Here is an 18,471-nt window from a genome sequence, read left to right as displayed (position 1 = left end):
GAGCGATTAAGTTTACGTCGTAATCGATTATTTATCTTATAAAGGTTTAAATAAATATATATATACATTATTATTTAGTGACTATGAAATTTAGTTTTAATTTTTCTACTTGACAAAATATTATTTTATACATTTTTTTAAATTTTTGCTTCAATATGCAATAAATTTTGAATTTTTCCAAAATATGCAATAACCTTTAAATATGCAGAAATATGCAAAAAAAAAAATTTCTCCATTAGCTTCAAATTATGATGATTCGTGGAGATAACTGACAACAATCCAAAAATATTAAAAGGAAAAAAATATGCAATTGCATAGAAATCTGCGCTCTACTTATAATTTATAAAGCTCCATATAATACACCAAACTTACAGTTTACATTCAATGTTTAATTTTCAAATTATATAAATACGGTCAGAATAATTATTATTAGTTAAAAATTTAAATTTGTATGAAATAATAACTTTTATATTATTACAATCATAGTAATTAATGACCTTGATTTTTTTTTTAATAATTCACACAGAATTAAATTTTATAGTTATGGGTAATATATTATATAATATCCTGCATTATATTTAGTCTGTACAAAATTAACATACCCATGTACAATGTTGGTTGATTTTTTTTTAATAAATAAAAATCCACGATTTTTGCTTGGTACATAAACAGTATACAGTATAGGCAAACACAACGATTTTCAAATATCTTTAGGTTATAATAACGAAGTAAGAAATATATAGGTTTCAGATATTTTTTACATCGATGTATTTTTATTTGTCAACAGGTTTTTATGTATTTTAGGAATTCTTTGTGTAATACATATTTCTTATATAGACCGGAATTATTCAAATTTGGCCGGAAATGAGGTAATTTGTCGATTTTCCCGTCGTTTCCCCATGTTTAAAGAATAACTATCGACAATAATTGTGGACACATTTTGAAGACATTTGCGGAAGTGTGGTTTCCACAACGTCTTGCTAAGAATTTCAGATTTTGAGCGGAGCTATGAATGTATTGATTTTACAATGATGTGTATTTTTATTTGTGTCTTTTGTACACTATAAGTAGTGGAAACAATGCTTCAACGTTCAACTTCAGTATATTGTTCGATGGGAAAGTTTTAGAATCTAGTTGGTGTATTGGGGAGGTTGAAAATTCTAATAGTTTTCAAAAGCGCCAGGAATAACAAAATAAAATTAAGGAAAAGCAGGAATTTTTACGCAAAATTGGTTTTTGGTGTAAATTTAAAACAAATTACCGTAGATACACATAACATTTTCATTGAATGTTTTTATTACAATTTTCTATACACCATAAAATGTTCAAAATATTTTGTCTTGTTTTGAGCTGTTTACTGCCTTGTCAGCTTCCAATTTTTTTAGTTTTGTTTTCTACAAATGTCAATTAAATTTTATGCGTTGGGTTAAAAAGCTTGAAAATTTAATACAAGACTAATAATATATTATTAGAATGGTAGTTTAAAAATACCCAAAAATATATAGTCTCAATTATTTTTTATAAGGGTTTAAAACTTTAAAGTTCAAATTTTGATAAAATACGTAAAAATTACGAAAATGTGCAAATTATTTTGAGTTTAAAATTCATAAACATTTTTTTATTGAAATCTAAGACTTGAAAATTTAAAACAAGATTCCTTATAAGTTTTTTAAGTTATCAAAGTAAAAATGTCTACCGGAAAGTTAAATTAGGTTTTTATGAGTGTTTGAACTTCAAATTTATACAACATTGGATATTCACTTGATTTCTCAAGTAGTGATTTTATTATTTTGTTTTGATTTAAAAACGAATAACTGTAGATACTTGAAATTTACACCATATATTTATTTTATCAATTACCATACTTGATACAGTTTTCAAAATATATTGATTCGTTTTGAGCTGTTTAGAGACATTTTCAGTTTTCAATTTTTTTAGTTTTTTTTTCTATAATTGTGAATATAATTTTATTTGTTGCGTCAATTAGCGTGAAACTTAATATAAGGCTCCTGATATATTGTGACAGTTGCAGTTTAAAAATATTAAAAACACATAGACACAATTTATTTTTACAATCATTTAAAGTTCAAATTCTTATATAATTTATAAAATATACTTGGTAATGTCATAGGCTGACTGACCGTCTTCGCTCAGAATCGTTTTTCTTATACAATGGTATTATATCACTTATACTTAACAATACATTGATAGTTTTCATTAGATTAGACGTAATCGGAAATATGTCTTTATTATCAGTAGAACACAACAATATTATATTGGACACACGTCGGTTTGTATTATTGTATATCCTATGCGATAACAGTACATTTTTCTGCTGGTAAATTCCAACAATTGAAGTTGAAAGTGTGGAGCAAATTACATATTCCATTTCGTTTTCTGTCGTGGTGCAAATTACATGTTATATTTTTATATTTTGGCGCAAATTACAAGTAATTAAATTGGCACAAAATAACATCTCCCAAATCTTTATAGTCAATGTATTTTACGTTATAGGCTTGATTTTGATTTTACTGGTACCTAATGGCAAAATTAATTTTTGTCAATTAATATCAAGTATTTCTATTATTACCTACACTCAATCATTAAATAATAATTGGTGTTTATACTATTATACAGCTTGATGTTATGACTCACGCCAACTACTCGGTGTTAATACATGTTTAGAATAGTGCTGCGAGTGATGGCCAACTAATGTAGGTATAAATAATATTACTCGAAAAGTTCAATGATTGTTTTTTAATTGAACGTGTTAGTATTACGTCTAGGTTGGATTAGTTTAGGCGAATCAATCATTTAAATCACGCAAATCAATCATCGGCAAACATATTATTAACATGTTATTAAGATATCAACTATAAAATGTTTGATGTTTCAGTTAAAATCACCTTATCCACTTCGTTCCATAATCACCAATTAAAAAGTATAATTTTTACTGCATATATTCGTGGACGATTATATTTTTGAGTTTTATTATAAAAAATCTTCATTAAAATATAACATCTTTACGCGTAGATGTTATTTAGTGTTACATATTTTAACCGCAATCAAACACGCGTAGAACACGATATGATAATGCAAAATGACGTGTAAAGAACACGTTTTTTGAACAGGAAGCGCGTATTTTAACGCACAATACTTTTACTTAGTATTTTATGTTATGTAACGAACCTCATTTTGCTATTAAATTCTCAACTTATTATTAACATTTAAGTATTTAACATATGTATTATAATATTATAATGTATATAATGCGCGTGACCGATCGGTCTTTCTATATGGTTCCGCCGCGTGTGGAGGTCACCCACTTAATCCGATGATTTATTTACACCATGCGCACCATGTCAACCACCTGCGGACGCTCAACATGTTATTATTTTTTTTATTATAATAACAGGAACTTACACTGTTGAAGGCGCGCATCAACGAAACGCTGTGCGATTAGTTTTTCTTCCAACAAACTAGTTCTCATATCAAAACCACGCGAGAAGTCAATAATTCCTGTACAATGGCTAGTATACATAATATTATGGTTTCCTCAATAGTTCGGACATTGAGTAAGGCTGTTTAAATGACGTGCATATCACAAAATATTATAATATACCTATGTATACACATTATTATAATATTACATTTAATGTCTTATTTCAGGCCAATTATCAGAAGAAAATGTATTATTTTTCATCTGGTGCAGGTACAATAATAGTTTGGAAATATTATTTTAATATATTATGTATGCTATGCTTTGTTCAGTACAAACCTACTCACTACATAAATAAATAATTATATGTTTCCTGTACTACCTACACGAGAAGTTAAAAATGTGCCATCAAATATTTAACAGTGATTTGTTATTTTCCAATTTGGCTCATTGTGGAAAATTCTAGGAGTATTATTAAAATTAAATAAATCATCAACAGTTGAGAATAATGGTATCAAAACCTTTTTACAACTTTTCATATTTAATCAAATATGACTAAGTTGAAATATTTGTTATCACAAGATAAATTGTTTATTTTTTCATTATTTTGGTTTTAATAAATTAAGCTGTTCAACTGTATTTTCATAGTGGTAACCAAACCTACATCTTATTAGATTAGGTAGGTAGCTACTAAAAACGCATTAATACAAACTGTGAATTGTTGATTTTAAATTAGAAATATCACACATACGTAATCCATTTACAACTATATTTTTTTTATCTACTCCGCAGAACCTTAGGTCAATACAGATATTATAAGCTCACATAATTGTATATCTAACGTTAGTTACTTTAAAATTTAAATAGGAATTATCCTTTTAGATTTTAAAAGACTCTGAAATTTATCAGTAGCCAGTGATATCACTGCAGTGTCATTCATATGTATTATGTATCTCATCAGTGGCGTAGCGAGAAAATTCGAGGCCCACTTTAACACAGAAATTAAATTATAATAAATATATTGATTATTAAATAGTGATTGTAGGATCTAATAAAAATTATAACTTATAACGATTATAAGGAGACGACCGACGTACACGTACAAATTACAATATTTTCATCAATACAATATAGAGTTGCGAATCCTAGATGATAGTGGCAGTCTTAGAAATAATATTCTTAGAACAGCGCTAAAGCCAGTGACGTATATAATTAGATAACAATATCATACAAGATAATAAACGCCACCGTTGTACATTTTTTCACACAAATCAAATTATTTTCAACATTAATATAATTTTAATAAAAAAAAATGTTTAATATTTTTTTTAATATAATGATAAAAGTCCTGCCCGCACCCCTAACTTGGACATACCTCGGGGGCCCCGGCCTAAATACGTCGATGTATCTCATAGTATGTAATCTCTACCTATCACATGCTAATATTCTACGAGTACGTACTGAGTGTTCTTGTTGTTTTGTATTTTGTAATATACTTAACGATAAACCGTAATATTATATATGTATACCTCAAATATTTCAATTCCAACTAAAATCTACTCAGTATTGAAAATTTCTATGTGAGCGCTCAAAATAAAATTCAAGAGATTAAGTTAGTAAACTATCCAACTGTATAAAACAAGCAACAGCAGTCTCTAACCATTTTTTACAGTGGACCAAATCCGTGATACTCGCTTTGGCATTGTGGGCCAATTTTTTTTAGAGAGGTATAAAGAGGTAATAAAATTGAAGATATTATATAAGAATTATTTATAGTTCTTAATAAATTTAAAATAATGAAGGCTCAATATAATATAATTTCAATACATCGATAATTAGCTTGCTTGGCCGGTTCGAAAAACATAACGGGCCGGAAGTGTTCCAAAGGCCGTAGATTGGAGACCCCGGGTATAAAACATAATTATTGAAATTGAGTTGTGAATTATACAAATCTCTAAGAAGTCAGTTGATGAAAATGTTTTCATGACTTATGACTGTATTGCATTGGAAATTGGAATGCTACGGAAAATAATAAAAACTAGTAAAATATTCCTTAAGAGGATGCCATCGCACTATTTGTTTTCTCTCGCTGATCCATACGCAACATAGACAAAACGCATTTGCGCAGAATTGTTTTTTCTATGGTTTTAAGGAATCTTGTAGTAAAATCACCCATTAAAAAAAAAGATAGAGAATAATATTTTTGAGGGAATGACATATCGATTTGTCTAAATATTGTTTCAAAACAATTTAAATATCGTTTAAATTTACAACAATTTTATGTTTTTTATCGAAATCGAATACAAAGTCAAATAATAATAAAATATAGAATCGATATGTCATTCCTTCTAAAATATTATTCTCTACATTTTTTGTAATGGGTGATTTTTCTCTAAGATTACTTAAAAACAGAAAAATGATTCTGCGTAAATGCGTCTTGTCTATGTTCCGCGTAGGCCAGAGAGAGAAAACAAATAGTGCGCTGACATCCTCTTAAATTAAATACATTGAGATTATAATTTAAAATGTATTAAATTATAAGACAAGTGAAATAATGTATAATAATAATTCATTTCTATGCAGCTTCAATAGTCTTGTCTTGGAATAAAAATAAATAGGTGCTATTAATATAATTATATGTGTGTACATATTTTATTTAAAACCTACCACTCGTCAGCTATCGGAATAATTTGTCATGTTCACGGTAAAAAAAGATTTCTTTAAATTACAATTATTATTTTTGCACAGCTGTTCTGTAAAAGTAAATATGACTGTTATTTATTAATAAAGAGATACGAGACTACCATAATCCTGCACCTAGGCGAGCTAAGCAATATATCACACCGGTATTTGTATTACGTCGAAGGTCCTAGTATACATTTATAATTATAACAAATTGAATTAATAACAAATTTGTACTTTATACTTCATATTATAGTATATAAGTATTCATAATATAAGTTATTATAATATAATATAATAAGTATATTATATACCTAGTACATTAAACAATTATTATTTAGTTCATATATTTATATCAAGGTTGTATAATATAATATTATATGCTTTTAATATACACAGTCATCATTGATATTAATTGTAATACTAACCTACCTAATATAATTAAATAATTAATACATATTAAAAATAAGTTTGTTCAATCTATATTAGTTATAATATTGTTATAAATAAACGACTGAATAATGAAAGTGCAATAATAGGTTCATAATTTGTGTCTAGGCTATTATAGTTAAAATGTTATAGTACGAGTGAATCACGGACATTCAATGTTAACTAATAATTTGCATATCATTCATATGGTATTTATGAATAAATCAAAACAATATAATAACAATTAATTAATTATATTAATGTAAGTTAACCATCGTAAGACATTTTTTAAAAAGTAAGATTATATGAATTAAAACATGGTTATTTATGCTTGATGTATCCTCATACTACCTCTAAAAAAATTAATATATGTACCTATAGGAAATACATTATAATTCACTTACAATAAAAAAATATAATATATAGTATTATACATACAATATACATATATTATAATAAAAACTAAAAAGTTAATTATTTAAATAAATAATTTAAAATTAGTCTGAATATCATGAAAAATGCATTGGTTATAGACAATTTTAATTTAAAAAGCTTTTTATTAATTTTCACAAACAAAAATTTATGATTACGTTTTATTACATTTTCAAATTTTTTGATAGAACAAAAATTTTTTACTGATTTTATTAATTTAAAAAAAAACTAATAAAACTTGATAAATAGAGTCGCAATATTTCAAAAATTGTATGGTGCATAAAAAATGTTAATATCAACATTCAGTGAAAATTTCAAGCATATGAGGCAATTTTTTTTAGATTAACACTAAAAAACAAAATCGATATTTTCGAAAACTGGTTGGTTTTCCTGATGCCTTTGAAAACTATATTGGGAATCTTTTTGAACCTCCAAAGTACCAACTAGATTCACTTTCCTAACCGTAAAGATGCTGTCGAAGAACAATTTTACTGTCCTAAAAAGTGATGACAACATACAAAAAAATCACACCATTGTAAAATCAATACATTCATCGCTCCGATGAGAATCTTTGGTTACCTATTTTAAAACATAAATTTAGTCCCATTTAGGTCCTGGTTACCAATACTTTAAGGGCTATTGGGTTCCAGAATCGGTTCTTTTTGTTTCGGTTTCAGTCCCCAAATTCGAAATTTCCATATAAGTTTTACTTAATAAACAAAACCCGTATTGTTGAATTACAACTCCGGATGCTCGACTGGATTATATGTATATATATATTAAATTGTGGATATTTTCTAAATAAATCTATAGTATATTGATTTAAAGCAGGGCATGAAACCGCTTATGAAAAATTCGGTTACCGGGTCCGGTAGGACCAAAAAAATTGTCCGTAAGCGGTTACCGGTTTTAGGGGTTTTTAGAATTAGTGGTTACCGGTTATCGTTTTGGAAGCGGTTTTAATACTTCAAAATTACCAGTAACCACTTCGGAAACGGTTTTTTCCATTTATGTTTTTTTCGGAAAATTTTAGTTTTTCTTTAATTTACACAAAACAAATATCCACTTTATAAAATGGTTCAGGACAAGCTAAATTAAAAAATAAATACCTATATGGTAATATTTTATCATTTGAAGCTATGGATAAATATAAATATAAATTACCCATAACCATCGATTGAAAAATAGTTTATGGAAAATTAACCTAACCTTATTGATCTTGGTGGCTACCGGTAATTGTTAATCGCTTCTCAAAATTTAAACTTACAATAACCGGGAAGTGGTTACCAGACCCAAAATTGGTCGTGGTAATTGGTTTCCGTTAAAACCCGGTAACCGGTTTCAAGCCATGATTTAAAGTTTATAAATTCTAGATGGTTTATTTCGTATGAATTATGTAATCATCAGATGTAAATAGTGTATATCATATCATAATAATATGTAAATGCATTGTTAAGCTATGTTGTACATGGTATACCTATTATGAGATGAGTAAATTGCCTACATAATATTTTATCTGTACAGAATATGGAAAATTAAATAAATATTCTAAACGTTAGTATTATAATCAATGTCAGTGTGATTTATGAAAGTTTTTATTATACATCATAGCTGAAGGTTAATTATACTCAAATACATTTTAAATTTTTTCAAAATAATATAATCACACGATAACGATTTAAAATCCTACATTTTAAGATAGGTACCTACACACTATATTTTTATATTATATAAAGTGCCTAAGCTGGTACCGGAAATTAATTACCTATTCAATATTATTTCTAATTTTTATAGTTATAAGTAGGAATCAGGGTCATATTACGCTGTCATGCAAGACACTGTCTAGACTTCCCGTGTATCGCGTATGTCAACAGGTTTCAGATATAAATGCTGTACCATATTCTGTAAAATAATATAAATAATTATAAAAAATCAAATAATAATACTTTTAAGTACCTACTTATAAGTTATAAATATTACTTAAATACTTTACTATGATAAGTAGTAAATATACCTAACGATATTGATTAAAATGTATTTTATAGTAATGCAGGTAATCAATACGACGTTACTAATAGCTTAATGTAACATTTCTCGCGATAACTTTAAAAATCACCCAACTATTTAAAAACTTACTTAGGTAGTATGAATTATAAAAATAAATATTTTAAAATTTAATTTAATTTTTAATTAATGTTCACTAGAGTGTAAATGTCGATTGGCTTTAATTATTAAATAAAATGAAAAAGTTAAATATGTTTACATAAATTTGCCATTAAAATATTTAAAACACAAAAATAAATAGGTAAATATTTTTATTTTATTTTTGATCGCAAGTTAACCAAACAATTTTATGAATTTTATTAATTATGTGGCTCTTGAATGTACAGTAATAATTAATAATAATTGTCCAAAATAATATCTAAATAATAGTAATTAGAATAAAAGAATAAAATATTATGTTGACGGTGAGACAATTATAACTGAGAATTTCAAAAATTCAGTATGTGAACTTTTATTATCTTATTAATCGAAAATTTATATTTTTTAACGTATAATAGATTTTAAACCAAAGAATTTTAATGTAAGGATTAAAATACATTTCTGTAGAGATTTTAGTCGAAAAAATCAAAAAATGTCAAGTATTAAAATCTTTTATTTAGCTACTACAATATAAAGTTCGTTAGATAAAGAAGTTCACTTTTTAGATTTTGTCGGTAGTTTTATCGAGTGTATGAGAAAAAATTCCATAAATACCATAAAAACATTGAAGGTTAGAACGGTTTTAACGCACATAAACGCTTATTTGAATGCGATACTTTACCATTGCTTTCAGACGTATAACAGCAATACACCATTTTATCATAATAATTCCTGCGTTGATATTATGGTCCTATGGGGCTTTGTATATCCTGTATGGCTTATGATAGTACCTAAATTGTTTTGAAGAAAAAAAGAAAACTGGACTTGGCACATGTGATATTATTCAAGATGTTATAAGTTTCATTTCTATGATTCCATGATTGCACCATCGAAGAAAGTATGGCGGGCTTTATTTTTTAGAACAAAATAGTTAATAAACACATACCTAAGCCACATGACATTTACCCGGTAGACATATTATAAGAAAAAAAAATGTATTCAATAATCAGGATGAATAATTTGATATTATTACAATAGATTGCGTAATTTAATGAAGTAAAACATATATGTATAGAGTATGCTATACAAAATTATATAGTATCTATGTTGTTTTTAATTAGTTATTATCTTAGATGTATTATGGTTAGGTACACCATTAAACATTAGAGCCTAAAGGTTTTATGACAATGTTATTATTTGGATTTTTGTTTTTTATTTTTGATTTATAATAAAAATGTATATATTATTTATTATTATGTACATACAAGTATTAAGTACATTTATTTTTATTTTTTTTTTTCAATTGGTCATTAAGCCCGGCAACTATGGCCATTAGCTGTTTGTTTGTTTATTTGTAGGGGAGGATACTGTTGGTTGGTAAACACGTGTGTGTAGTTTTTGGCAGATTTTCAAGTGGGCACCTGTAGGTATCTGCCATGCCCGGGTGGGGGATGGCGGCACTTGTTCTCCGGACACCGTGACTTATCCGAAGAAAAATGCCGCCCATGGCCGAGGAATCGAACTCGGGTCGACTGCGTCACAGAATACGTTTTAAAAAATTACCTATTGTAAATTGTAATTTATCAAACCTAAATAAATAGTATATTATCTTACAGTATATTATATTATACTGGCTGATCCCGTGCACTTCGTTGCCCGTTAAATGTACCAACTCTATATGACTCAAACTTTGTTCAATTCGTTATTTAATATTTGGTGTATGGTGTTCAAAATTTATCTTAACTTTTCTGTTGCCCGGAATAAAAATTCTGATTCGCAGCAGTACCTATATTATCAGGTAGGCAACCTGCGGTAGATCGCGGACCCCTTGCTGTTTTACGTAAGTGTATAATTGACCTCTAAAGTATCAAAGTTATACCAAGTTTGCGTTTTTACTTAATTCCACCTACCGTGGATTAATATAATCAATTAAATAATTAATACAAAATCCTAACTTAACCTAACCGTACAAAAATCCGATGAATAAAAAAAAATCAAATTTAACCATTTTTAATTTAGCCCATCTTCTTCCAGAGGTCTAATCTATCCACAAACATTCATTTATATATAATATATTGACGAAAAATAATAATACAAATCAACAAACATGCCCAATTAACCAATAGCAACCAATATATAATACACTATTATTATTTTAATTTGCAACAATAAACTACATTTTTTATTATTTAGTTTATTTTTTCTGGACAGATTGCGCCACTGTTCTATTTTCGACATCCAGACTTCCTACTTTTCCGGTGGATTTTCGTAAAATTTTCTTTCATAAGATTTTTCTCCGTAATATACTCTTTTGTTAACAAAAATCAAGAAGATCTGATAAGTAGTTCCAGAGTTTAGCCTGTAGGGAGATTTTTATTTCACATTTATATAGTTAGATTATTCTGAAGTCTATTGATAACGAAGCATTGCGCCGGGTTAGCTAGTAATATATAAATATTAATATTATAATATACTGTGTGATAAAAAATAATAATTTGTAAGATTATGAAAATAGTACAAACATCTAAATAAATAATATTCCACTGTGTAACAAAGTATTAATACATAATATACCTATATCATTTAGATGATAACTACTACAAAATTTCAAACAATTGTTATATATTTTGTTCTCATTGTTGGACTGTTTGCCGTGTACAATGATTAAATTATTAATTATTGTAAGATACAAATGTAATGGTTTATTGTTTAACAAAAGTTCTACAGCTATGAAAATGACGTATTTTTAAATACTTTTAAATTCCATAATTTTAAAGGTTCCTTGTTGAGTGGTGTGATACAATATTATTACATGTAATATGTTCGTCAAAAGTATATGACACATTTTAATTATTAATTCATTTGTTACGAGTAGCACAAAATGCAAATATAAAAAACCTCACATTCCATATTATATATGAAATAGATTTGCACATACTTCACAGTTGACAGGTTTCAATGTCTTACAAATATTTTAGTTTTTGTAACTTGTAATTTGTGGAACTTTTCAGTAGGCACTGATATCTAATATGGTGGTTATAAAAATATACTACATCTATAGCATGTACTTCCAAATATTGTTTTGTGTTCTGATATTATTATGGTCAAGTAATGGAGCAATCAACATAGACAATAATAATTATGATATCAAGATCAGTGAACAGTTTTTAAAAAATATTTCTCATCATTACTGTGATCGTTTAACCGGAACGCATGTTGTACTGCTGGCTGAAAAGTCTGCTTCATCGTTCTACAAAGTTTTACAAAGGTAATATTGATGATAAATCTTACAGCTTACTAAATTTCGTAAACTTTTTAACTATCGACGATAATTTATTCAATATCATAATATAACTGTCGGTAACATCGTTATTCATTTAGGTATAAAATACGTATATTATAACTTATCATTATAATAATATACCTATTGTTTTAATTGATAACCATTACTTTAACGTTTGTTTCAGATCGTTTCATTCGACATTTTATGTACATAGTACACTAGTCGGATATGCATCATTGAGTGACTATAACATTATCTTTATCGAAGATGAAACATTTTTTTTTGATGAAAGCATTTACGACCGTCGATTTTGGCATACCACCAAGACCTATTTAATAGTCAGTAAAAACAAATTGAAAACTAAAATAATATGGCCGCATATCAAACGTATTTGGGAAACTTTCAAAGTTTTTAAGATTTCCTTGTTGAGTTTAAACAAATTGAAAGTTCTAAGGATATTCAATGACAAGTTTTACAAATACGCTACAGTTCGCAAATTGAACTACGGCATAAAAAACGTGAAACAATATCCACTACGAGTAGTTATATTTCCGAGGATGCCGTCCATTATATTTCACGATGGTGAGTGGACTGGGCCGGACTGGAATACATTGCAGGCGTTTTCAAAAAGAATGAATTTCGCTCTCAAAATATCTTTTTTTTCCGATCATTCGGGGTCCGCGTTTGGAGAAAGGTTTGTTGCTTTAGTACAATAATAATTAATATTGAATATCTACCTATAACGAACGATATTAATATAACAATAATATAATATCATACCTATTACCGGGCCCGGGCGTAATACCTTGGGGGCCCCACTATTTTTGATCACCTATCATTAACATTGCCAGATAACTGTTATGAGTAAATGTCCGCTGCGGTCATCAAATCGTTATTTTCAATTGTTTTTTTAGTTTAAAAAAACTAAGTAGGAAGTCCCAAATTTCCGAGCCCGGGGGAAATACCCCATACCACACTTTTCTCGTCTGCAGGCCTGCCTATAATACTCACGCATATAATTGTGCCATATAATGGTTTTCGTTGTACCGAAAACGAATAATATACGTGTTTATTACTTATTAATTGAGTCAGTAATCAACGAAATGACGTGTAATTTATTATAAAATATTGTATTTGTTTTAACACGTTTAAAAATCAATTTTACAATGTTTTTATTACGTTCAACATTGTAGGTTAATAAACGGATCGTACACGGGTGTACTGGGCGAGGTTGTTTACGACCGGGCAGACGTGTCTTTCAACAGCCGTTTCCTGAACGATCCGATGATCCACAAGCCGTATCACTACACCCGAAACAACGGTTTGGATTTCATATGTTTTATCGTGCCCAAAGCCGAAACGCTGACAAGACTGCAGATACTGTGGATGACTTTCACCGTTGAAGTTTGGCTGTGTGTAGCTGTCACGTACGCGTTGATGACCAAGTCTTTTCAGATTTTTAACAAATTGAATTTGTCTGGCGGACGGAAAATATCCGATCCGTTTATGACTAGCCTTCAGGTAAAAAAAAAAAAATGAAAAAAAATTTAATAACGTTGTCGCTGATTTTATAAATGTGTGTTTCAGGTTGTTTTGGGCATGGGCGTTTGTAGTTTGCCAAAACATGTGGCTGGGCGTATATTTTTCGTATCATGTTCAGTGGCTTGTTTCGTTATCGTCATCTTATTTCAGGCATCAATGGTGACCAAGTTGAGCACAGAAACCAGTCATAAAGAGATCGACACATTGGAGGAACTCGATAAGAGTGGAATGGAAATCCGAACTTCGTTGCGTTATGTTCGGGATGCCCTGGCGATATATTCAACGACGAAATCTCTTGCAAATAAAATAAATTTAGAAAAAGATAGACAAGGTTATATTGCGTCAAAATTTGTTTTTGTTGCAAGAATCATGAATTTGAGTCTCTCAAAGTATTCAAATTTTATTGGGCACTTTGAACAACAAGGTGTTGCATTGCACATAGTCAGGGTAAATTTCACTATTTATTATACTAATTAGTTTCTAAATATCACATTATTTAAGTCAAATTTTAATACACGAATCTATAAGTTCACAGAACCGTTAGTTAATTTAATTTTCAAATCCAACAAAATATAAGCAAAGCTCAAGTGTCTTTTATTATTATAATTAATATTTAATTAATTAATTATTAAATTAATATTTAAGTAATTAATTATTTATACATAAAATCGAATACCTACATTTCCTCAAAATGTTTTTCATTAAATTGAGCCAACGCGTAGGTGTTCACAGACAATTGAGGGATAATTAGTTTTTTTGGTGGAATGCCAAGGTTTGATCTAGTGAATTATAATCACGTAATTCGATACCTAGTACCTATACAAATTGAGGTCTAAAACTATCCATGATATTCTAAACTGTCCAGTGTTCATATACCCTAAGTCACTATATTTGATATAATATATTTAGTACCTATGAAAAAAAGAGACATATTATTTTTATCATTTGAATTGGATTTTTTATCATTACCCCGTCATAAGAAATATATAATGTCTGTGTATTGATTATAAGATTTTTCTTTAAACTTTTCCTGGTTGAAATTCTGTCAATATTTCACAATATCATTATGATTTATTTTATTAACTAACCCGCGACAACTTAGGCCATTGGGTGGTTTTTAACTGTGGGAGAGGGTACTGTAGGTTTTTGTAAACACGCGTGAGTTTTTAGTTTGGCAGACTTTTCAGGTGGGCACCCGTAGGTATCTCAGTATCTTTCATGCCCGGGGGGGGGGGGTGTCTGCCTCTCTCTCCAGACACCGTGACTGCCCGAAGAGAAGTGCCGTCCGAGACCGAGGTTCGAACCGACGACGGTGCGCGTCGCAACCTACGCCTTCGCCTTAGTCCGCTCAGCCACTAAGCCCCCCCCCCCATAATATCATTTTAATTCCTAAACACATTCCTATCATAATTTTTTACTAAATGGTTACTAAATGTTACTAGTTTGTATCGTTTACTTATCTAAAGTTTCATCAATTAATAGTTTGTACATTAATGTCTATACGCATGACGTAAACAATTATGTTTTTTACTAACAGTTTAGTAATTAATGTTTTCTGTCTTCTTTCCTATAGGAATGTCTACTGAAATATTACCTGACTTATGCAATTGCAATTGACTTTCCGTTTTTGGACGAGCTAAATGATCTTCTTACGCGTTTTCAAGAAGCCGGAATTACCTACAAGTGGAAAACAGATATTCAAAAGTTAGAACTAGTTTATTATGAGCCACTAAATTCCAACTCATCAAAAGGCTTAAAAGCGTATTCATTGAATGATTTGTGGTTTGCTTTTGTTTTTTTGTTCGTTGGCTACATATTGTCAATGATTGCGCTAATGTTGGAATTTATTTTCAAAAAATTTAAAAAATAAGATCACGGCTCAGATATTTGTTTTCGACGCATAAAACGACGTACATCAGTGGCATACATTTAAATTGTAAAGAACAGAAGATATCATACATATATGGTTTAATTATTGTAAAATGCGCGGTGATAAACAAATAACTTTTTTTATTTTGATGATAAATGATATACAGCGTACCTATATTTAAGTGTGCGTTTAATCGTTCTACCATCAAAATCAATAAGTCTCATTGGCGGAGATCCTGTAAAATATTTAGTGAAGTTTAAGTATTTGGTAGCAAATAGATTTACGGAGGCCGTACCGCTATACACACCCATGGCTTATCGTTACAAGTTACAACATTATACTTTTATTTTATAGAATTTTTCTGTTATGTTACCGAAACCGACCGAACTGAAAAGAATAAATACAGTATTTCACGGAACTGGAACTTGGAAGTGAAGAACATTTTTCGACTACCGTATACCTTAAACCATGGCGTAGGTTAGGTTATTATATATATATAGTATATTAAAATAAATCACCAGTTGTAATTTTGAACTAAACGTGTTGTAAAGTTTCAAAAGTTCAATTACAATTTTTCCATTTCAAAGAAACACAAAATACAAAAATATGTTTTTTTTTTAATTTGAAAGAATGTTCAATTTTTAGAATAATCGTATAGGTTTAACGTATCTATTCACATTATTCAAAGACTTATGAGTAATTGAGAAAGACGATTGACGTCATTGGGCCTGACTCGTGGTAAATGGTAGGTAATCCCCTATCGTATACGTGTATAATGTTACTCGTTCCGCACGATAATTAAACCGACTATTAATTTATACTTTTAAAGTATATATTTCAATTTTTGTTGTACGTATATGGTGTGTTTTTATATACTTAAAACGTTAGTGGAGCCAGCAGTTTTCCAAAGTGTTTAGTTATTTTTTTAAATATGTAAAATATGTATAAAAATTAATTTGCTATTGTAAACCATACAATGAGTGAGAAACAAAAATGTCTCTATTTGTATTTTTAATATTAAAAAAAAACTAAACATTATATTGAAATTATGTTACCTCTTTCGTCCTGAGCACACAAAATAACATATCTTCCACATCAATCAAACATTAAGAGTAAAATATTTTGATTGGCAAATCAATAATAATCATTGTGTAAGCAAGCAACTTTTACACGCGTAAGATAGGCGATTATGCCAGGCCGGCCCAATGACGCGTCACGTCGTTATTCTAGATAATATCCCAATACCTATTTCTTATATATATATATTTTTTAGATTGGATATTGACAAAATCGTTTTTAATCATTCTGTTATTTTTGACTACAGTGATTTAACATTTAAAAATATTTTAAAGCAGGGCTTGCAAACGTTACAATAACGTTATATTTGACAAAAAACGATTGAAATCTGTAAACGTAATTATAACGGAAAGCGATATTGGCCCGAACAATTACTTATTATTAAAATTTAATGCTTGTATTTTAATTTACAAAGATATTTGTTGATAACTGATAAGTGTAAAATCTCAAGACCATTTTTATGGATAAATTATTGAAATTAATCTAATGATTCGTGAAATTTACAGTGTTCAATAATTAAAGACAGCTCTTAATAAAAAAGAAAAATTAGTCCAATTATTATCGATAGTTTTCCAAATTTTTTCCAAAGTTATTATTTTTATTTTTGGAGGGTCTTCGGCCTCGAATAAATTATTTGGGGCTAAGCCCCGATCTCCACCTATGGTAAGTCTTAAGTAGTTATCGTTATGACATTATATTTCGTAATGTATTAATGTATAAATATTATTCTTCAATATTGTTGTAAAACAGTCAACAGATATTATTATATACGTATATTAATAGTTATCACTCACAGTTATTAAATAATCTACTTAGGTATTTTGTATAAAATGATATTGATTTGTTTTGTGCATTGATTTAGAATTTTAGAACTATATTTATTTAAAGTGGAACCATGCATATCTACCAACAATTTTAAGAAAACCATCTCATTAGATTTTAAATTTATATTATTTATTAAAATGTTAACTTTTATTTAAATTGGTGATAAATCTTTAAATGATATAAAAGCAATCCGTTGTGAAAATATTTGAAATCATTATGGAGATTATTCAAAAATTAATTAGAAAACTTATACATTTTCATACTCCGTGTATATTCCATACAAGGTACCCAAACCTTTATTATAGTTAAAATACAGAAAAAATCCAATAAGACACATAATTTCAAACCTAATACCTTCAAAAATAGTCATAAACTCATAACCCATTCATTGCTGTTCTCTGAATTCAGAATATTATAGAAATAATTAATAAGCTGAATGATTAATTATTCACTTACCTAAAACTGCTAAAAGTATATTAAATGAACTGAGAAACGTTTGATAAAACACGCATGCACGCTTACCTATAATTTTAAATAAAAATATGCTTGAACTACCTACATTAATTTTTTTTTGTTGTATATAAAAGATACATTTAATTTCATATACCACACGCATGGCTTAAAAATATATTTAAATATCTATAATGTCCTATATTAAAAGAGGGTAGTAAATACTTTTAAAAATATCACCCTTATAGATAATTTCTTAGTAATATTGAAAAATGTATTGATGATTACTGTATTTTAATA

General features: G+C 28.4%; 1 protein-coding gene across 1 annotated transcript; it reads left to right on the top strand.

Moving 5' to 3' along the window:
• Window positions 1-13,029: 13,029 nt before the first annotated feature.
• Window positions 13,030-16,248, top strand: LOC132951298 (uncharacterized). The gene is made up of 4 exons (XM_061023115.1): window positions 13,030-13,101; window positions 13,601-13,928; window positions 13,995-14,396; window positions 15,523-16,248. The coding sequence occupies exons 1-4, from the start codon at window positions 13,040-13,042 to the stop codon at window positions 15,817-15,819; spliced, it is 1,089 nt and encodes a 362-aa protein (XP_060879098.1). The 5' UTR covers window positions 13,030-13,039; the 3' UTR covers window positions 15,820-16,248.
• Window positions 16,249-18,471: the final 2,223 nt, after the last annotated feature.

This window comes from Metopolophium dirhodum, chromosome 8 (genome assembly GCF_019925205.1).
Source record: "Metopolophium dirhodum isolate CAU chromosome 8, ASM1992520v1, whole genome shotgun sequence".
Taxonomy (NCBI): domain Eukaryota; kingdom Metazoa; phylum Arthropoda; class Insecta; order Hemiptera; family Aphididae; genus Metopolophium; species Metopolophium dirhodum.
The sequence above is the reverse complement of the archived record's forward strand: the minus strand, read 5'-3'. Positions and strand labels throughout refer to the sequence as shown.

Excerpts from the sequence above, each read along its gene's own strand:
- LOC132951298 (XM_061023115.1), top strand. The coding sequence starts at position 13,040 with ATGAATTTCGCTCTCAAAATATCTTTTTTTTCCGATCATTCGGGGTCC. Across the intron at positions 13,929-13,994 it reads CGTTTATGACTAGCCTTCAG|GTTGTTTTGGGCATGGGCGT; the intron begins GTAAAAAAAAAA and ends TGTGTGTTTCAG. Across the intron at positions 14,397-15,522 it reads TTGCATTGCACATAGTCAGG|GAATGTCTACTGAAATATTA; the intron begins GTAAATTTCACT and ends TCTTTCCTATAG.